This window comes from Balaenoptera ricei, chromosome 19 (genome assembly GCF_028023285.1).
Source record: "Balaenoptera ricei isolate mBalRic1 chromosome 19, mBalRic1.hap2, whole genome shotgun sequence".
In the NCBI taxonomy this organism is placed as follows: Eukaryota; Metazoa; Chordata; class Mammalia; order Artiodactyla; family Balaenopteridae; genus Balaenoptera; species Balaenoptera ricei.
The window spans coordinates 9,601,634-9,622,662 of record NC_082657.1 but is presented as its reverse complement, the minus strand read 5'-3'; the positions used below and the strand labels follow the sequence as shown (position 1 = coordinate 9,622,662).

The following is a 21,029-nucleotide window of genomic DNA, read 5'->3' as shown; positions in this document are numbered from 1 at the left end:
ATCCCCTCTCCGAGCCTTAGTTCTGTCATCTGGAAAACGGGCTGGTGGCTAGAACGCTTGACTAGTTGGCCAGCATTTATAAAAACAGCCGTGGGGCCCACCTGAGTGAAGGGCGCCACCTGGAGGCTACAAGGCAACGTCCTCTCCCCTGCAGGATCAGTTCGGTCCCAAAGGGGGCGCAGCATCTCACGCAACTAAGGGACCAAGAAGGAAAATACCCATCTTTCGGTTTATTGAAGGAGGGAGAGGGAGTAGGGGAGGGGGGCAATAAAATGCTTTTGCTTCGTTTATAAAGAGCGAGATTTCAGGAGGCCCCTTCTCAAGGAGGGGCGGGGACACCTCTCCTCCAACTACAAGCAGCAGCAAAGCCAAGCCAAGGAGGGGAGAGGAAAACCGGAGGGGTCAAGGGACCCCAAACACCCCCTCGGACAGAAGCCACAAGTTTTCTCCCCCCACCCTCAATGCATCTACCCCAGGGGACCCATCTGGGATAAGGAGGGGACCCATCTGGGATAAGGAAGGGGGTATGTACACAGGGGGGGCAGGCACTGGGCCGGGTGGGAATAATTTATCCGCAGCAGCGGTGGGTGGCAAGGGGGGGGGGGCGGATGGGCAGTAGACTGGTGGCAGTGGTGGCCTAGGGGTCCCGTTCTTTCTTAACCTTGATGTCTCCAGCAAGGATGGTGGCGATCTCGCCTTGCATGAAGGCCCAGGGGACAGAGGAGCCCACTAGCGGGCACTTGTCTCCACTGGGGCAGTACACCTCCCCAGCAGGACCCTGCGCCTTGATGAACTCCCGTGAGCAGGGAAAGCAAAACTTGTGTCCGGGCACTGAGGGGCACTGGACGAAGTGGGTGTCTTCCAGCCGCTCCCGGCATAGGGTACAGCACAGGGGGGCCCCAGGGGTCGCCCCGGTGCCGCTACCACCCCCGCTAACAGCTTCCGCCCCTGCTGTGGGGCTAACTTCTGCCTCACCGTTTCGGGCCACTAGACGATGCTGGGCTGGAGGCTGGGCCGCGGAGGAGGCTGCGGGGCTGGCGCCCCCTGCACGCACAGGGCCCCCACCCCCAGCAGGGTCCTTGGGGGAGTGGCCGAGGGCCTCGGCCACGTTCTTCAGGGCGGCGATGGGTGAGGGCACGCCAGGGGTGTCAGCGGAGAACGGGCCCCCGGGTGCCACCCAGTGCCGCTGCTGCTGCTCCTCAGTCGTCATCTTCCCGGATGCCTCGCCCTCGGGCTCAGGGGACGCCTTGCGACGGCGTGGCGTGGGCGCCAGATTCCGGGACGGGGCTCGTGGGGGTGGGCCGCAAAGAGCTGCAGGGGCTGGCTCTGGATACTGCTGGGGCAGGGCCTCGGCGGGAGCCGGCTCGCGGAAGGTGCGGACACCGTCGGTTAGCAGCTCCCCCAGCTGACGCCATTCCCCTGAGCCGTGTCGGCGTTCATATTCGAGGTACTTGAAGCCTGATGAGGCCAGTGCCTTGCCCGGCTCCCGCAGAGCATCATGAAACATCTGGCGAGCCACGGCCAGGACTCCAGCATACACGTTGCCAGAACCACAGGGGTATTCGGTGAAGAGCTTCAGCTCGAACTCGTAGCCTGGCGGGCGGGCAGCAGCATCGAAGGCGAACACCCGTCCCACCAGCCCGTGATCCTTTTTGAAGCGGACATTGAAAGGGGCGCAGGCAGACAGCGCCAGCAGCTGTTCCCGCACGGCTTTGGGGCGCCCATGCCATTCCTCTGCCCGGCCCCTCATGGCCTCGTTCAGTTCTGCCAGACAGTCCGCATTCCTCTGCTGCTTCTCCTTCTCGAAATCGGAGCCGAAGGCTGGACGGGCAGGACTCAAGCCGGGTGCCAGCGTCAGACCTCGGCTTCCCAGGCCAGACACCGCAGCTGCCAGCAGCCCGGGGGGCACCAAGCCGGGCATGGAGCCAAGCAGAGCCCTTCGCGCCCCCTCCGCCACAGCCTCCTCGCGGCCCAGCCCATTGGCCAGGCGAGACCCCAGGGTGTACTCCAGGGCGGGCGAGGGCAAGGGGAGGCGGCCCGACGATGTGGCCCTGTCATAGCGGTCCTGGCCTGAGACAGCGCCGCCTGTCCCCGACGGCTGGGGCTGGGCCTGTGGAGGCGGCAACTGAGGGCCCTGTGCAGCGGCGGCTGCCAGGTCCTTAGTGGCCGGGTGCTTGAGGGCCGGGGGCCCCGGCGAGCGGCCCTCGGGGAGCACGTGGCTTCGCTTGAGCTGCCGGGCGGCATCGATGAGCAGCTCGATGCGATCCGCGCCCTCGAAGTTCACGCAGCCGCGGCACACGGCCTCACTGAAGTCCCACACCATGGCCCACGGCATCTTGGGCAGGTCGCACAGGTAGCACCACTGGCGGCGGGAAGCCTGCACGGACGCCATAGCCCCCGCACGCGCGCCTCCGGCCCCCCGCGTTCCACCCGCCGCCGACGTTCGATCCGCGCCGCCGACGTTCGATTCGTGTCCCCGGGACCGCGCGAGCCACGGTCGGGCCTCTGGCTCGGCCTCCCCGCGGATCCAGGCCCGGCCCCCCTTCCCCGCCCCCTGGGCCCTAAGCCTTTTTCCTCACTCCCGCCTCCTCAAAGGCAGGCACAGGCACGTCGGCGCTCCTGCCGGGTCCGAACTCCGGGCCGCGGCACACAGCTCGGGCCCCGCGATAGGCCGCGGGCGCCGCCGCCTCGGGCTCCCGCCGCTCCCGCCACCGCCGTTGCAACTGCCGCCGCAGCCGCCGCCGCCGCCGCCACCGCCTCCACCTCCTTCTGCCCCAGAGGCCGCTACGCAGGGAAAGTTACATAACGCGCCGGCAAAGCCTTCTGGGAAATGTAGTCCCGCCGGGGCCGTTTCTTAAAGGGGACCGCCGGCTGCCGGGGAGGGTAGGGGTTCACCGCCTCTCCGCTGCGCAACCTTTACCCCTCCTCGCCCGGGGGCAGGGAGTTTGAGTGGCTCCAAGCAGCTTGAGCACAAGGGTTGGGGGAGGGGATGTGATACGAATGGTGAGAGCCACCACGGATTCAGAAAGTGTAGGGGGTAGACAGGCTTCCGGGCGGCCAGTTTCTGCTCTGGCTTGCTTTGCAGCTTTAGACAAGTCTTGCCTTCTCTGAGGCTCAGTTCCCCGCCCTTCAAAGGTGGGCCAATGACCGGTTACGAAGGCAGCAGCTCCTGGGGCGGGGCGGAGGGGCCTTAATTGGACGTTTTCGGTGGGGGGGGGGCACGGGAAGCTGGCAATTTAGTATTGGGCAGGACTGTCCACTTGGCACTTCGTCTTGCCCAGAATCTTGGATATAAGCCTCTGACTGGGGCCAACAAAAGCCGGAGAAAGGAGAGGACTGACCGGTCTCAGCCTCAGTTGCTTTATCTGCTAAAGGGAGTGGTCGAGCGCCCCTCTGTTCCAGCTCTGCGGGCGCGCTCTGGTCTCCAAGGGGTTACACTGTCAGTTTCTCCGCCCCCCCCCCACCCCAACTCACTACAATTCCCAAAATGCTCTGCGGGGCGAACAAACTGACGCACTTCCGCTGTCTAGGAGGTTGGGGGCGGCCTTTCCGATTCCCGCTGGCTGTCCATACCCACCCCCCCGCCTCAATTTCTGGGGGATCTTTCCGAGCACCGGGTGAGAGGGTCCTCACCCTCTAGGGCTGACCAGTTTGGGGGGCGGAAAGGAGGCCAGAGATGGCAACAGTTGGGGGAGCATAGTTTCTGGGGAGAGCGAGAGCCAGACCACCTTTCTCCAACCTTGGGTGCTTACTACCTGATAGGCCCAAGCAGGCTTTGGGGACCCCCATGTTTTTTTCTTCCTGGCGATGGAACACTGCAGGGCAGGCTTGGAGAGGGGTCATGTGGAGGAGAGACAGGTCTCTAGATTCTAACCCACATCAGCCTCTTCCTGTCTCTAGGCCTGGGTCTGTGTTAAGCGCTCAAAAATATTTGAATGACTTGCCAGGGTTGCATTCATTAGTAGTTTTCAAACTAATCAGGGAATGCCTGCTCCCACTGTCCCTCATCCCACTGCAACCATAGCAGGTCTGATTTTGTGACCCAAATTTCAGTCTCAGCTTCACCATTTTGTTTACCACCTGTATTACTAACATTTTTCTTGAAGTTGACTCCTGTGAATAAAATGCTATTTACTTTCGCCTCATCCTAAGCAGTATTATGTGCATGATCATGGGTTTTATGTACTAGGTACATTTTTACAAAATAAAACTACATACACATATAACTATAGAACCGTTAAAAAGGCCATCCATATATCACCTAAAACTGTCTTTGGGCCATTCTTTAGTAAACACTAGTTGGAGTCAGGAGTTCTGGCCAGAGGCTGGCTTCAGGTGGACTGGATTGGCCCCTGACAAATTTAGGGCAAGTCCCTAAACTGCTCAGGAAAAAATGGAGACCCCCTAAAATCTGCTTTTCATTGGGTACCTTCAGGTTAAAATGAAAACATGCAAATAAGTGCTTAGCATGGCGCCTGGCCCAGAAAAGGCGCACCATAAATCAAAGTTGTTTTTAAGCTCCCATTACTTCGAAGATTCAACCTTTCTCCTGTGTTGGGCAATGCTGAGGACACAGCAGTGACTAAGATAGGCTCAGGCCTTGCCCTGACAAGGCTCATCCTGGTGATGGAGGCACATTCGATTTAAACTTACTCAAATGATTACTTAACTGCCTTTCTTTCATAACTGCTGGGGGAAAGGGGGTGTCAGGAAAGGCTTTCCTGAGGAGGTGATATTTGAGCTGTGACCTGAAGGATGAAGAGAATGTAGTTGTAGGCAACAAAGACACCTAAATCTTTATGCCCATATTACAGATGAGGACAGTGGAGGCCCATAGTTACACAGCTGGCCAGGGCAGCACCAGGGGTTGAGCCAGGTCTGAGTCCAGGGTGATGGCTATTAGCTACTTTGCTACCAGGCTCTGCAGCCAGTTTGGGAGTAAAAAAGAGAACCAGCTCCTCCCTTCATGAAATTATACGGGAAGTAGGCTTTAAATAGATAAAGGCATGTGTTCATTTAGTGACCACAGGATGCTGAGAGAGAATCTAAGAAGCAGACCCACCCTAGCCCGGGGGAAGGAATACAGGATGTCCTCCCAGAGATGACATTTAGGGTGGTATCTGAAGGATGAAAAAGTAGGAATAAGATCTGAACACAGGACTTGATGGCTTTAAGAAAAAAAAAAAAAAAAAGTCTGGAAAACCACCAGCCTCTAAAACTGCAAGGGGGTGTCACCTGCCCATGGAGGGATGAGGCAGGTGTAGGTGTTGGAACTCCAGGCCTGTCTCAGACAGAGCCCCAAGTAATTATATTAAAAATAAGTTTATTGATATCTTATCACCACTGGGGAGCACGGAGGGGGTTGAGCTCTGGAGGTCAGAGACTGCAACGGGAGGCAGAAGGCTCAACCTACACCAGTGAGAACTCCACCCGCCCCTAGGGTACAGACCACGGTAGCCTCTTCATCCATATTCTGACTTGTCTTGAAACTCCCACCCCCTCCAAAGTCTGGGTAGGGGAAGTGGGTCAGTGGTCTTCAAGTCAAGGCCAGGAGTTTTGTTAGGGGAGGGGGGATGTGCAGGTTCCCTCCGCAACCCACGAAGGGCAATAATAAATAACATAAAATCCATGGCTTAGAAGTCAGGGTTAAGGAAAGCAGCCAGGCAGACAGCGCTGTACTGGAAAGGGCTGGGGGGCCTGGGGCAAGGAGGCCCCCCAGAATCAGGCACTAACTAGTACAGGGAGTGGGGTGCTCGTGCCCCGCAGCAGGGAGCCGGGGTGCAGCTGGGATGGGGAAAGTGCGTTGCCCTCCTCCACTGGGCTAAGCTGGGGGGAGACAAGCTTGAACCCCACAGCAGATGTCACGGAGATTTCCACCGCCCCCGCCTCTTCCGTGTAGGGAAACTTTTCCTCCTTTTGTGTGGCGGGGAGTCATGCGGAGGGAGTGGGGCGGGGGGCGGCCGGGGGGCCCCCTCCTCGCTCCTAGGGGCAATGATCACCCCCCTGGCTGCCACCACAGCCCCATCCACGACAGCAGCCACCACGGACACAGGCTCTGGGGTGACCTCCACCTTGGGGGAGGGGGGGGACAAGACAGGCCTGGGCGGTGGAGGTGGGGGAGGGGGCGGGGGCAGTGGGTCAGCGGGGCTTCCGGGCAGAAGGGGCAGCAGGGCGCTGAGGGCCTCGCTCAGTTGGGCCAGTCCCTGGCGGAGGGTGCCCGCCAGCTCCCGGATGGCGTTGGCAGTCTCCTGCTGGGCCCGCAGGAAGTCCAGGGAGGGGTCTGGGGCCGAGGGTGGAGGCAGTGGAGGGGAGGGAGAGCTGGAGGGCGAGGGTGCCACTTGGACCTGCTGCGGTGGCTCCGGGGGTGGTGGCAGCGGAGGGGCTGGGGGGGGTGGAGACAAGGCCAGGCGGGGCAGCTGGATGGTCTGCAGGGCCGGAGGGGGCGGGGACTCACGCTCCTTGGGTGCCTGGCAGCCCCCTTCCTGAAGATTGCAGGAGGCTCTGGCCCAAGGCTCCGGGCTGCTAGAGCCCCCCTTGCTGTGGGCTGGTGTATCTGTGGAGAGAGAGATGTAGGTAAGATGTGGGGGACCCCTAACACTGTCACGATTTCCCTTTCCCACCTCCCACGCAACCTGGACCCAGAGGCATCCTTTTCAAACCTAAGTCAGGTCATGCCTTGGAGCAGAAGCCCCATGACCCAGGGGAGAGAGACAATATATTTAACAATAATCTGGTGGCCGATACCAGCCTTAATGGAACAGGGTCCTGGAGGTCCCCTGCCGAGCCAAGCAGCTCTTATCTCATTCAGTGTAAAAGCCAACATGCTAGAAGGCTCTGAACCATCCAGACCCGCCCCCCGCCCCCCCTCAGGCAGCACTGCTGGATCCTGGGGAGGCCCCAGGGGAGGAGGGCCTGGAAAAGAGGTGGGGTGGCTGGAGTAGGAGAGGGGGGAACTTCTGGAGGCGGGGAGCAGGGGGCTCTCTCCAATCAGGATGGCAGGATTTCAGTCTCAACTCTGGTCTGTGCCAGTTTAACCCCAAGCCTGCGGGGCTTCCTCTGCCTCCTCTCACCTGGGATCTCATTCGTGCTCACGGACTTGAAGAGTCTGCGTGCAGAGGCGCCCAGATTTCCGGGCCCAGCCTGAACCTCTCCCTCCGGCTGTGTACTCGGCATATCCCCTCCAATATTCCCGTCCTATAATGCCTCCAACCCCCGTGCCCGGAGCTGAGCTCCTGATCCTCCCTCAGTCACCCCATCTCAGATGATGGCAGCTCCATCCTTCTAGCTGCTCAGGACAGAAACGCACTCTTCTTCTCTCCCAAGACACCACTCGTGTACAGATACCGTTGGCTCTGCCTTCAAACTAACCCAACATCTGTCCTCCTCCACGGCCCCCACCCTGGTCCAACCACCACCATCTCCCAACCTGGACTATTCACTGGGCTCCCAGCCCACACCCCCGCCCCTTAGAGTCTGTTCTCCACCAGCAGCCTCAGGGGTCCAACTAAAATACACAACAGTTATGCTACAGGAAAGTAGCTACTCACAAAGGACCACATGTCATATGATCCATTTACATGAAATGTCCAAAATAGGCAAATCTTACAGAGACAGAAAGTAGATTAGTGGTTGCCTAGGGCTGGGCAGAGATGGGGGAACGAGGCGGGGGGTTGATGGCTAAGAGGTACAGGGTTTCTTTTCGGAGTGATGAAAATGTTCTAAAATTGATTGTAGTGATGGTTGCGCAGCTCTATGCATATACTAAAAGCCACTGAATTGTACGCTTTAAATGGGTGGGTTGTATGGTATGAGAATTCTACCTTAATAAAGGTGTTAAATAAATACAAGTGAGATGTCTTTCTCTGCTCAAAAGCCTCCTGTGGCTATTATCTCACCCACAGTAAAAGCAAAGTTTTCAAGGTCCCCACGATGTGCCTCCATTGCCTCCCTAACCTCGTCTCCCACTCCTTCTCTCACTCTCTCTTTCGTTCACTTGACTCCAGCCAAACTGGCCTCCCTGCAGGTCCTCATACACTTTTTTTTTTTTTTTTTTTTAAATTTTGGCCACGCCGGGTGGGATGTGGGATCTTAGTTCCCCGATCAGGGATCAAACCCGAGCCCCCTGCGTTGGAAGCACACAGTCTTAACCACTGGACCACCAGGGAAGTCCTGGGTCCTCGTACACTTTAGGCCCGCTCTTGCCTCAGGGCCTTTGCACTTTCTGTTCCTTCAGCCTGGAAAGATCTTTCCCCAGACACCTGCTTGGCTCCCTCCCTCACCTCCTTGGGCTTCTGCTCAAACACGGCCTCCTTGGAGAGACCTTCCTTGACCCTCCGTCTGAAGCAGCTCTGTCCTTTTCTCTCTCCTAGCCCTACCTGATTTCTTTTATAGCACTTATCTCCACCTGGCATGGGATCGCTCTGTGTTTGTGGTCTGTCTCCTCCTCCTTATGTCAGCTCCATCAGGCAGGGCTTTGTTTTGTTCACTGCTGTTTACCCAGCGCCTAGAACAATGTCCAGCACAAAATTTTGTCTTTAATGAGAAAAGAACTGTGGCTTCCTGGGAGTCAGTACTGATCGGGCACCAGGCCCCAGGTCCTGGCAACAACCGTCCCGCAGCTCCCCAGCACCCACGGGGGACAGTCCAGGCCTCTCTCTAGGGCTACAAGGCCTCAGCTTTTGCCCCTTTCTATTCTTCTTCCTTGCCTCAGTGCACCTTGTTCCCTCTACCAGGATCACTACCCCCCCACACCCCCAGGCTCGAAGGCTGGGGCTCCAGACTCTTTGGGCCAGCCGGCCTGGGCAAGTAGGAGAGGCTGGCAGAGAGACAATAACCAGAGCTAACGGTGGTTGGACACTTTCCTGGCTGACCCTGGGAGCAGTGGCTAAGTGCTCCTATGTTATTTCACCCAGTCCTCCGAGCCAGTCTTTGGGGTAGGTGCTATCAGTATTAGCCCATTTTACAGATGAGGTGACTTGAGGCCCAAAGAGGTGTCACAGAGCTGGTGAATGGGAGAAGAGGACTTTGAACCCAGGCAGGTTCTGCAGCCTATGCTTTTAACCATTCCTTGGGCTGGGGCTGTGGGCTTGACGGTGGCGAGTCTTCTTCATAAAGGGCATGAGAATTCCCGCCACTTGGAAATATATATGATTTTCTAGTCTACCGAGTAAAAAGAACAGAAAAGGGGCCCAGCCTTTATGCCCACAGGGCTCACAGGCGTCATGTAAGGACCACTGTGAGAGTTAAAATCATAGTTATTCGCAACCTTTGGGCCTCAGTTTCCCTACCTGTAAATGGATGTGTGTGAACATAGGACCAAGTAACCCTGTAATGGAATATCTCCCTGAGGGCCGTTACAGGCATTAATTGAATTACCATGGGCACAGGGCATAGGCCAGTACCTGGCACATAATAAAGTCTCAATGTGGTTGTTATTGTTCTTTCATTCAAATATTAGGTCACAAGGTAAATGGTTCTTATCTCTCCTTCCAGTGTCAACAAAGATGCCTCAGGCTGCCCCAGGCCCTGTTCCTGTCCTTCAATCAGAGCAGTTCCTCTTTTAAGAGTTTTACACAGTGGGTAATCTCTGTGTGAGATTCTAATCAAGGACACTTTAAGTACATACCTGCCTCAGGGCCTTTGCACCTGCTGTTTCCTCCAGATGCAGTACTCTTCCCCAGATAGCTACTTGGCTCAGTCTCTCTATTCAGGTCCTCTGCTCAAATTTCCCCTCTCTACAGAGGCCCCCCTTTCCATCACTCACTATCCTCTTAACATGCTTTGTTTTACTTCTTTTAGTTCTTATTACCTCTTTGTATAATCTGCTTTGGGGGATTACTTGTTTGTGGTCTGTCTCCCGTAACTAGAATGTCAGCTCCATAAGGGAAGGAAAATTGTCTTTCTTCAGAGTATTCCCAGCACCTACCATGGTGTCTGCCTCAGCATACGCGCTCAATAAATATCTGTTGAATGAATGAATAAGGGGTTGTACAGCTTTTGAAGTAATAAGTTTGCCATCTCTGTGCTGGTTCAATGGGGCCACTTCACAGGTAGAAACACTGAGGTTTGATTCATATTGAGTACAAGGGTCCCGAGTGATTGTGTCTTTCTCTGGCTTAAGACACTTTCATGCCTCCCAAATGCCCTCAAGATAAAATCCGAAGTCCTGACCTTTATTTTAAACCACGTGTGATCCAATTCTGGCACACCCATTAACTCGTAGTCAATATTAATTGTTTATATATGTGTAAACTACTTACATATTTACATATATATGTATGTATATATATGGTATATATCAGGCCATCTAGCCAGTGGTTAAGTGCATGGATGGTGAGTTGGACACAACCTATATTCAAGTTCCAACCCTTCTACTTACTTACTTGCTGTGTGACCTTGGGTGGGTGAATGAACCTCTCGGAAATTACATGATCCTGAGCTGCCTTGTTGGATCATGTGCCCCCTCTTTTTCTAAACCCTTGTATGGCTCCCCATAGTACTTAGGATAAAATTGAACTCCTTACCTCAGCCTAAAGGCCCTGCAAGGTTTGGCCTTTGTTGACCTCTCTGATCTCATCTCAAAACATGTCCTTTCTTTAATCTTTCCACTCTCCCTTCCTCCCCTCCTCTAACTGGGCAGCATCTCTCAGTTTCCTAAACTGGCCAAGCTTTCTTGTCTCCAAGCCACTGTACATGCTGTGCTCCAGGAACACTTTCACATCTCTTCTTCATCCTCACTCTTTGCATCTCGGCTCTGATGGCTCCTCCTCCAGGAAGCCCTCCTTGACTTCCCAGTCTGTATCAGATGTCCCCTAGGGACTCTCACAGCCCAGCCCTGCCTGCTTTGAGTCATCACTGTCTATGCATGGGTCTGTCTCCCCCAGTGGTCTGTGAGCCCCAGAAGGGCAGGTCTGAGGATGTCTCAGTCACATCTCTGTCCCCAACACTGTCCAGCTCAGGGCAGTTGCCTGGGGAATAGCTGTAGAAGAAATAATCATCCAGAGTCAAGGCTGAGTGGGAAGTTTTGTACTCCACTCTCCCCAGCTCCTCTACTCAGGGCATGACCTTGGGAAAATTTCCAAACCTCCCTGAGTCTTTGATTTATAAAATGGTGAAACAGTTCGTGCTTCACAGCACTGGTAATTATATCAATAGCTAGCAAGGAGGTAATGTACCAAGCAAATTATACATATTAACTCATTTAATCTTCCCAGCAACCCTTTGAGGTGGGGACTATTTTTTATCCCCATTTTACAGATGCAGAAACTGATGTGCAATAACTTATCCCAAATGACACAGTTGAGTGGCAAAGTTGTAACTGGAGCCCAGACTATCTGCCTTCAGAGCCACTCCCCCTACACTACAGGTTTTTTTTTTTGTTTTTTTTTTTTACACTACAGTTTAATGAAATCATGGGTGAGCTGATGATCCCATGTGTGGACTCTGGAGCCAAGCCTCCTAGGTCTGGGTTCCATTCCCGACTCTGACCATTACTACACTTTTCTGAGCCTCAGTCTCCACAGGTGTAAAATGGGGATTATAACAGTACCCCCCTTCCCACAGCTATAGTGAGGATCTGATGAACCATATAAAGGGCTTGGAACGGCGCCAGGCACAAAGTAAAATTTCTTTTTGCTTTTGCTAAGGTGGTGCTGAAGGAACTCACCTGCCCGTCGGTCCTCCCTGCGGTCCTCAGACAACACACAGCGTTGGGCGCAGGCGCTTGGAGCCGGTGGCTGTGAAGAGGCGGCCGCGGAGGGCTGCTCTGCCCCTGCACCAGCTCCTGGCCCCGCCACACCCGGCCCCAGGATGGCAAAAATGGTCTCCTCCTCGGCGGAGAAGGCGTCCTCGGCGGCAGGCCCGGTGCCCTGTGTGGAGTGCGGCACGCGCGCCAGCTTCTCCTTGGTGCGGCGCTTGAAGTCGTTCCAGCGCTTCTGCACCTCCTGGCCAGTGCGCTTCCAGCTGGTGATGCCGTTGATCTTGGCGGCGATGCCGTCCCACACACGCCGCCGCTCGGCCACGCTCACCCGACGGCTCTGAGCGCCGTAGAGCTGCGGGTAGTGGGCGCGCACCTCACGGATCAGGATCTGGTTCTCTTCGAACGAGAAGCGCGGCTTGCGCAGCCGGGTGGTCTCTTCCGCTTCGCCCGCCGCCGCCGAGGCCATGGCGCCCCCCGACGCCGCCGTCCGGCCGCCTGGCGCATGGGGGGCGCCGGCGCTGCGGGCACAGGGCGCACGGCGCTGGCAGGGGTTCAGCGGCCCCGCGCCGCCCGCCCCACCCCGGCCGCCCCGATACCGTCTCCTATGTCCCCGGGGATAGGGGTGGGGGCGGAGGGCGGACGGAGGCGACGGGCAGCGGGGGTCCGTCAGAGTGCCTAATAATAGATGACACCGGCTGAGCGCTCATCTTGTGCCCGGCGCGGCGCAAAGTGCCAGGCCATGGAGTTGATGTTAATTGGGTAAGGGTATGGAGGAGTGGAGGGAAATGAGGGAAAGCGGAAGAGGGGGTGTCTGCGGGCGTTAGAGGAGAATTGGGGGCATAGGAGGATGAGAAATGGAAGGAGAATGGGGGTATCTCAGGGGTCAAAGAAGCACGAGGGTGATGGGGATAAGGAGATGTTGAAGAGAAGATGCAGCAGGAAGGGGGGGATCTGGAGCAGAGGAGCGCTCTGGGGGTTCCGGGGCAATGGGACGTCTGTAAGACCAATAAGAGAAGTGGTCCTTAGAGGAGCAGTCCAGAAATAATGGTGAATTGGGGGCTCCTAGGACAGTGGAGAAACTGGGAGAATAAAATACTAGGCATTAGGGTCTGCGGGGATTGTGGGGGCTTTGGGGATTGCCACGAATCAAGGGGAGCCCTGAGGGTTATGAGGGTCCGGGATTAGGAGGGGCCAACGGGGGCTACGGGAGACTCCGGGAAGAGTGAGGGTCGTGGAGGGTGGGGACCGAGTTGGGCCGCGGGTCACTCACCGGCGCCGCCGCAGCCCCCGCCTGCCCGTCGGTCAAGACTCGGGCTTCTGCGGCCTCTTCCCTCCCCCTGCCGGCTTTCTCCCTCCCCTTCTGGGCCCCGCCCCCGGCCACCCCAGGAGCCAAGGCGCAGGCGCACCTAGCGCCAGATGGTCCCCCAACGCCCGAACCTCTTGGGTTTCGCTCCTCCCGCCAGAGCACAAGGGCAGAATTGCCCTCCACCGGCCTCCGTAAGCGGGCCGCAGTTGCGCAGGCGCAAGGTTAGCGTAGCGCTCTTTTCCCTAGCTCCCTGATGCCACAAGAGCGCACGCTCAAAACCCTCGCACGCATGCGCGCCTTTCTCTCCCCGCTAGCTTTGGTACTCGGACTCCGTCTCTGCGCAGGCGTAGCAATCCTTGGAGGATGAGGGAGAGCCCTTGGAGAGTGATGGGACCGAATGGCTTCCTAGCCTTTCGGACCGTCTTCCAGCCCACCCAGCTCTCTAACTATGCCTGTGTCTCTCTTAGAGGAAGGGGAGGGAGACGGTGCTGGAGGGAAGCGGTTCGTTTCCGTGACAACTGCGTGGGTGGGGTGGGAAGCGTAACAAAACTGGGTTTGCAGCCGCTTATACCCGCCCCTGCGCGGGGCTGCTCGGGGTCTGCTAACCACTACCCGTAGGGGCGGGGCACCCTGGGGATATTCTGCCCCAGGCGGGTGCAGAAACCATAGCAACTCATCTACCTTCCAACCCTACCTGGCGGGACCCGTGTCCACACACGTCACGGCTGGCACGCGGGGAGGGAGATCAGAGGGAGAGCTTCTTGGCTGGTAAGGGGTGATCCTAGCACAGGCATGACTTTAAGCAAATGCATGGAGGCAGGAATGAACCTTAGAACACGGGTTCTAGCTGGAAGGCAGGATGATGGAGTTAAGTCTACACTGAGAAATTTGTAGCTTAGCATCCTGCTGGAGTTCTCAAGGTCATTCCACAAACAGTGCTTCATTCATCATTCAAACAAATATTTATTGAGCGCCTACGCAATTCTAGGTGCAGTGAATATAGAAGACAAAAATCTGTACCCTCATGGAGCTCACTTTGTAGTTGGGAGAGTGAGACATTTAGCAAAATTAATAAGATATATAAGTGAAAAGGTGATAAGTACCGTGAAATAAATGGAAGTAGGCAAAAGGGTTGGGGAGTATGGGGTGTGAGTGTGTGTGTAATTTTATTTTTTTATTATTTTTTAAAGTATATTTATTCATTTTTGTCTGCGTTGGGTCTTCGTTGCTGCATGCGGGCTTTCTCTAGTTGTGGTGAGCGGGGGCTACTCTTTGTTGAGGTGCAGTGGCTTCTCTTGTTGCGGAGCACGGGCTCTAGGTGCGCGGGCTCTAGGTACGCGGGCTCAAGGTACGCGGGCTCAGTAGTTGTGGCACACGGGCTTAGTTGCTCCGCAGCATGTGGGATCTTCCCGGTACCAGGGCTCAAACCCATGTCCCCTGCGTTGGCAGGCGGATTCTTAACTGCTGCGCCACCAGGGAAGTCCCTGACTCCGGTGTTAACGGTAGCAGAAACTGACTTTAGGGAGCGAGAGTGGAATCGGGGGCCCAGTGAGGAGGTGACTACAGTGGCTCAGGTGAGAGGTCATGGTGGTGGCTTCAGCTAGGGTGGTAGCTGCTGAGGTGAGGTGAAGTGGAATTGGGTAGAGGAAGTGAGAGAAAGAGGAGTTGAAGATGACTCCAGTGACTTTGGCCTGAGTAACAGAAGAATGGAGCTGCCAGAAGCCAAGACGGGCAAAGGGCTGTAAGAGGATCAGGAGTTCAAGTTTGCCCAAGTACAAAGATCAGGTAGGCAGCTGGATATTTGAGTTTGGGCTTCAGGGGAGAGGTTTCAGTCTTAAGATATGAATTTAGTAATTGTCAGTGAATAATGACACTTAAGACTGGGAGAGGTTGGCAGGGGAGCAAGTGTAGATAGAAAAGAAGTGGATTTCCCTGGTGGCGCAGTGGTTAAGAATCCACCTGCCAATACAGAGGACACGGGTTCGAGCCCTGGTCCGGGAAGATCCCACATGCCACGGAGCAACTAAGCCCGTGCACCACAACTACTGAGCCTGCGTGCCGCAACTACTGAAGCCCGTGCACCTAGAGCCCGTGCTCCGCAACAAAGAGAAGCCACCACAATGAGAAGCGCGCACACCGCAACGAGGAGTAGCCCCCGCTCGCCACGACTAGAGAAAGCCTGCGTGCATCAACGAAGACCCAAAGCAGCCAAAAAAACAAACAAAAAAAAAGAAACAACAACAAAAAAACAGAAGCAATATTGTAACAAATTCAATAAAGACTTTAAACATTGTCCACATTAAAAAAAAAAAGAAGTCCATGGCCTTGAGGCTAGACACTCCGATGTAGAGACGGAGGAGGAGCAGTCAGAGAGTGAAAGGAGAACCAGCGCTGTCTGCTGTGCTGGAGGCCCAGTGAGAAGTGCAAATCAAGGAGGAAGGAAGGGTTAATGATGCCAAACGCTGCCTAGAAGTCAAGTCCGATGAGGACTGAGAACTGACCACTGGGGCTAGTGATAATTCATCAGTAATCCTGGAAGGGGCAATTTTGGTGGTGTGGTGGGGGCAGTAGCTTGATTGGGTGGGTTCAGGAGAGGGTTTAGAGATTGCCAGTGTAGATGATCCTTTCTAGCACAGAAATGGGGTGGTATCTCCCCACGGGATCTCCAGAGGTTTATTTAAGGTGGGAGATGTCACAGTATGTTTGTGTGTCCAAAGGGATGATCCAGAAGGGGGGAGATTGATGCTGCAGAAGAGAGAGGGGAGAATTGCTGGAGCCATGTCTTTGAGTGGGCACGGTGGGTGGGACTCAAGGCACAAGTGGTCTAAGGGGCATGGGCTGTTCAGCCACAGTAAACGGGGAGGGCATGGAGGCAGGCAGGTGGTGATGTAGTCTCAGGAGCATGTGAATGTTGTCTCCTGGTTCCTTCTGTTGTCTCAGTAGAGTAGGAAGCAAGGTCAGGGTGAGAAGGAGGTGCTGAGGATAGGGGAGAGAGAGGAGAAAGCATGAAACAGTGAATGAATGGCCAGGGAATTGTAGACAAATAGAACTTGAGGTAATTGGATATAAAAGAGTGATGAGTCCCCCTGATTGTGTGTTTTTCTCTGTTCATATTTTTCTGAGTGGGAGCAGGTGCAGAGTGGGTGGCAAGCTGACTTCCACCAGGGCTGGGTTTAGATGATCTCCCACCATGTGCTCCATGAAGGGTCAGGGTCCAGGAAGCAGAGGCAGCCCGTGCTGGGCCTTATGGGCAACGTTAAGGAGCTTGAATGAGTGAGGATGGGCAGGGTGTGATGTGTGCTTTAGAAAGAACCCCCGCTGTTGTGTGAAGGGTGGATGGGAGGGGGCAAGACTATGAGCCAGAGTCAAGGGAGAAGTCAGGGGCCGAGCAAGGACAGGGTGGGAGAGACTGGACCAGGGCAGGGACGGTGGGAAGGGTGAAAATGAATTGGAAGACGTTTGAGAGGCAGAATTTACAGAGTGCAGTGACTGTCAGGTTGGGGAGGGAAAGGGAGGTGACACCCAGTTCTCCAGCTCAGGTCCCAGTTGGGGAGATGGGGTCAGTTAGGACGGACATGGTGAGTGTAAGGTTCTCAGTGGGTGTTATGGGTTGAACTGTGTCCCCAACTCCCCCAAAATAAATAATATTGAAGTCCTAACCCCTACTACTTCAGAATGTGACCTTATTTGGAAATAGGGTCATTGCAGATGTAATTACTTAAGATGAGGTCATACTGGAGTAGGGTAGGTCCTTCAGCTGACATGACTGGTGTCCTTATAAGAAGAGGAGAGAGACACACAGAGGGAAAAGGACAGCTCTGTGAAGACAGAGGCAGAGATGGGAGTGATGCTGCCACAAGCCAAGGACCACCCGGGGCCACCAGAAGCTGGAAGAGGCAAGGATCCTCCCCTAGAGCCTTTGGAGAGAGTGTGGCACTGCCAACAGCTTGATTTCAGATTTCTAGCCTCCAGAATAGTGAGAGAATGCATTTCTGGTGTTTAAGCCACCCAGTTTGTGGTCCTTTGTCATGGTGGCCCTTGGAAATGAATACACTGGGCATCCAGGGCTCCGTGAGAGTCTGGGCTGAGGGGGAAGTTGGGTCTAAATCTGGCCTGGAGCTCTGCAGGAGGCTGCAAGTAGGGAGCCATCGGCAGAGGTGTGTGGAGCTCTGCAGGTGCAGGAGGAGATCAAGGTCAGGATACATTATTACTGCAGCTCCTTAAGTGTCCTCAGCTCTTGTCAGAGCTACGCTGCCACTTAATTATCTGCTAAGTAAATGAAAATTCACTAAAAAGTTAATTCATTAAAAAACAAAAAACTTGATCACTAATTCTCTGTCTTCTCCTCGGAGCCCCAGATCAGGTGTCCGGCAGCCTCCTGGACGCTTTCACCTTGGACGTCCCCAGGCACTTCATATCCTCTATCCCAGACTGACCTCAGCATCTTCCCCCTCACTTCTCCAGTGTAAAATGCACCCCGTCACCCGTCGTAATTCTCCCTCCCACCCCAGGCCTGAGTATACCACCCCTTGTTGCTTTCCATAACTGCTGCACACGCTTTACCAGAGTCCGTCCCTTTATTAAACTATTAAGCTCTTCTCCGTCATCACATGTGAGAGGCCGTCAGCTTCCTGCCCGATGAAGCCCCCACTTTCTCCAGGGTTCAACCTGCCGCATGTGCACACCACAGCTCCGGGCTTAGGGCGTCCCTTTTGGCTATTGTTTGGGGGCCTTGGGGATCTCTGTTAAGGGCAGAGCTGCGTTTTTGGAAAAGGACCTGTGAGCAGAGGTCCCTAATGGGAGTCTCTGTTTTTTTCTCTGTGACTATGTGAGAGTGGAGCCCACTCACCCTTACAGATTGCAGAGTCTGAAAATGCACAATGAAGGTCAAATTCTCACCAAGGTCTGCAAGATTCTGAACTCTCTGCCTACGCCTTTCGCCTCTCTGAACAAGCCGGCCTCCTGCTTGTTCTGCAAACACACCAGATTCGATCCCACCTTAGGGCCTTTGAACTCACTGTCATCTCTGCCTGGAATGCCCTTCTCCTGGTTTCCTCAATTTATTTGGACTCTGCTCAAGTGTCACCTCCACAGAAAGACCTCCCCTGACCACACCCCCACGTAAAACAGCCTCTCCTTCACTCTCCATCCCTTTACTCTGACTCCTTTTCCTTCACAGCGCTTATCACCCACCTGACACATTATATATTTATCGCTTGATTGTCACTGCACCCCCATCCCCACTAGAATGTCAGCTCCACGAGGGCAGGAGTCTTGTCTGTTTTGCTCATCGCTGTACCTGCCAATACCCAGAACAGTGCCTGGCACAAAGTAGGAGCTCAGTAAATACGTGTGGAACAATGGAATAAAAGAAGCCCTGATTTTTTTTAAATTAATTAATTAATTAATTTATTTATTTTTGGCTGTGTTGGGTCTTTGTTTCTGTGCGAGGGCTTTCTCTAGTTGTGGCGAGCGGGGGCCACTCCTCATCACGGTGCGTGGGCCTCTCACTATCGCGGCCTCTCTTGTTGCGGAGCACAGGCTCCAGACGCGCAGGCTCAGTAGCTGTGGCTCACGGGCCTAGTTGCTCCGCGGCATGTGGGATCTTCCCAGACCAGGGCTCGAACCCGTGTTCCCTGCATTGGCAGGCGGATTCTCAACCACTGCGCCACCAGGGAAGCCCCGAAGCCCTGATTTTATATGCAACATTTTGTGCATATGTGCGTTTCCCCGAGGTGGGGACCACACTTTTTGTCACCTCTCCAATGGAGTCTGGGAGTCTAAAGTTTAAGGACAACCATGAAGTCTGTCCTGGAAGACCTGGGCTCTAGCAGGCTGGGAGGGGACCCTGGACAGAGCCCTGGGAAGGACAGGGAAAGGGAATCTGGAGTCAAGGAGGAGGCTGGGACTTGGGGACCAGTCCATAGGTGACCTGTGTCAGAGGATGTAAGGGGGTCACATTCGTGGGAGGGACCCAGGTCTCCTTCCTGCTCTGCCTCCTGCTTCCCACGTTTTGGGCCAAATTCGGATTCTCCCACCCTCCCTCCCCCAGCCTCGCAGGAAACAGACATAGCGATTTCAAAGACAACCAGAAACGCTTTTTATTTACTAGAGCTCAACACCCGGGCCCAGCCCTAAGCCAAAAACCGAACAACTTAAAATCTGACTGGGGCTTCTCTTTGCCCCTAAAATAAAATCTAGGCAGTTGCCATTCCCATCCGGGCATCCACACCCCTTTCCTGTGGGAGCTTCGTTGACTTAACTGTTGGAGAATGAAAAAATGGGAGGAAAAAAAAAAGGAACTTTACAAACTATGGTGATTTGGGGGCAGTTGGGGGAGATGGCGGAGAGACGCCCTCTCGCTGGGGAAAGGACCCATCGGTGATTTGCCGTGGCGGGCACCAGTGCCGTGAAACAGAATGAAAATGGGAAGAACGACCAGGGGGAGTTCAAGGGTATCGGCTTACCCGAAAGCTCTCCAGCCCCAGATAAGCCTGCGAAGACATGGTGCCCCTCAGGCGTGCCCCGTCCTTCCCCCAGCTCCTGATGGATGGGCTGCTGAGAGCAGGGGAGGACCCATCCGGTGCCGTCCATGATGAAACGGTGGGTCTGCCGGCGGCTGAAGGAGACGGAGAAGGCTGGTTTAAGTCAGAATCCCATCTTGAAGTTCTTGGGCTGGAAGGTCCAAGCCAGCCTGATTACAGCTCTCCAAATTCTGAGGGTTGGCCTGAGAGAGCACAGTGGGCGCCTGTAGGTCCAAGAGTCCAAGAATTCCACAAGGAACGGAACCCTGAGGGCTGAGAAGTCAAAGGGGCAGGGCTAGTGTCCCAGAAGAGTTAAAGATCCATGAAGCGTGACCCAGAAGGAGCCACAGGGCTGTATGGTCCAAGGGGCAGGGGTCCTGCTGCACCAAGAATCCACAGACACCCCCAGGACAGAACCCCAAGGGCTGAGAGTTCCAAAGGGCAGGGCTGGCCTGGTTCCCCATAGCCTCCGTTGTTTCAGGATTCAGCAGGGATGGAGTTCTGGGGGTCAGACATTCCAGAGGGCTGGGTGAGTCCGGGGAAGTGGGGGAGTCCAGGGACTTGGGAGGATTGAACCAGGAGGGCTGGGGGGTGCAGGGGGTGGGCACCTGATGGTCCTCAGCGCTTGACCTTGCGGCCGGCCGAATTGCGTCCACTGCGGCGGTAGAGAGACTGCTGGCCTCCGTTTAGCGGGCAGTACTTGAGTGTGTGGGCCTGGTCCCCCGTGGCCCCGCACAGGGGACACACGTAGTGCCGCAGGATGGGACACACCACCACGCCCTCTGGTGTCTTCAGCTGGTGCGAGGAGTACACGTGGCGAGACTCCCCGTTGTGTTTGCAAAAGTTACACAGGGTGACCAGCCCCCCGCTGGCCCCCTGCCCTCCCTGCCCCTGATCCTGCTCCAGCTGGGGCCCAGGTCTCGGCTCCCCGGTCCCTTGGGCCTCTGGCCCTTGCCCCCGACTCTGGATCAGTGCCAACACCACGTGGCTCAGGTTGAAGTAGTCCTTCCACATGTCGAAGGGTGGCAGCTGCATGGCCTCCAGGTGGAGGTGGAGGTGGTGGGCAGCTGGAGAGAGGTGGGCTGGGGGCCCGGGGACAGGAGTAGCAGGTGTTTTTCTGGAGCAGAGAGGAACTACACCCCCTTTTATACTCCCCAAAGACCCTTCTAAGCAAAGGTGGAGCTTAGCATTTAAAGGGCCCACTCCTTACCCTTCCTTGATCCCTTCTGACTTTAATTCCCCATGGAGATCTAGAAGGGGGTCATTTCCCTTGTTGCTGGTCCTTGCTGGGCCTCCAAGGTGCTCTGTGACCTCTGGAAAGACCCTTCTCCCTGGGCCTCAGTTTCCCTATCCATTCAATAAAGCTGCATGTCTGAAAATTCCCCCAACCCCCATCCTCCTTTACTCCAAGGCTGGGAGTCTGCTGCCTCCATGTACTCCAGAGCCATTCCTAATCATAACAACAGCCCCTTACTATGAGCCAGACGTTGTGCTGCACAGT

At 55.4% G+C, this 21,029-nt stretch overlaps 3 protein-coding genes across 4 annotated transcripts; all 3 read right to left on the bottom strand.

The window, feature by feature from the left end:
- Positions 1-210: 210 nt before the first annotated feature.
- Positions 211-2,731, bottom strand: IRF2BP1 (interferon regulatory factor 2 binding protein 1). Its single transcript, XM_059905098.1, has one exon. It carries the CDS (start codon positions 2,390-2,392, stop codon positions 638-640), a length of 1,755 nt encoding a protein of 584 aa, XP_059761081.1. The 5' UTR covers positions 2,393-2,731; the 3' UTR covers positions 211-637.
- A 2,575-nt stretch (positions 2,732-5,306) lies between these two features.
- On the bottom strand, positions 5,307-13,156 carry MYPOP (Myb related transcription factor, partner of profilin). 2 transcript variants are annotated; one of them, XM_059904031.1, is made up of 3 exons: positions 13,136-13,156; positions 11,666-12,216; positions 5,307-6,553 (listed from the first exon to the last, which is right to left on the bottom strand). In XM_059904031.1, exons 2-3 carry the CDS (start codon positions 12,162-12,164, stop codon positions 5,862-5,864), a joined length of 1,191 nt encoding a protein of 396 aa, XP_059760014.1. In that variant the 5' UTR covers positions 12,165-12,216; positions 13,136-13,156; the 3' UTR covers positions 5,307-5,861. The 2 variants fall into 2 exon arrangements, with proteins under 2 accessions (XP_059760014.1, XP_059760013.1); XM_059904030.1 differs by lacking the exon at positions 13,136-13,156 and adding an exon at positions 12,969-13,034.
- Positions 13,157-20,146: 6,990 nt separating this feature from the next.
- On the bottom strand, positions 20,147-20,566 carry NANOS2 (nanos C2HC-type zinc finger 2). Its single transcript, XM_059905836.1, has one exon. It carries the CDS (start codon positions 20,561-20,563, stop codon positions 20,147-20,149), a length of 417 nt encoding a protein of 138 aa, XP_059761819.1. The 5' UTR covers positions 20,564-20,566.
- Positions 20,567-21,029: the final 463 nt, after the last annotated feature.

Bases quoted from the DNA above. Each gene is read 5' to 3' on its own strand.
- MYPOP (XM_059904031.1), bottom strand. From the start codon at position 12,164: ATGGCCTCGGCGGCGGCGGGCGAAGCGGAAGAGACCACCCGGCTGCGC. The intron at 6,554-11,665 runs GTGAGTTCCTTC...CTCTCTCCACAG, and splicing joins CAGGGAGGACCGACGGGCAG to ATACACCAGCCCACAGCAAG.
- IRF2BP1 (XM_059905098.1), bottom strand. From the start codon at position 2,392: ATGGCGTCCGTGCAGGCTTCCCGCCGCCAGTGGTGCTACCTGTGCGAC.
- NANOS2 (XM_059905836.1), bottom strand. From the start codon at position 20,563: ATGCAGCTGCCACCCTTCGACATGTGGAAGGACTACTTCAACCTGAGC.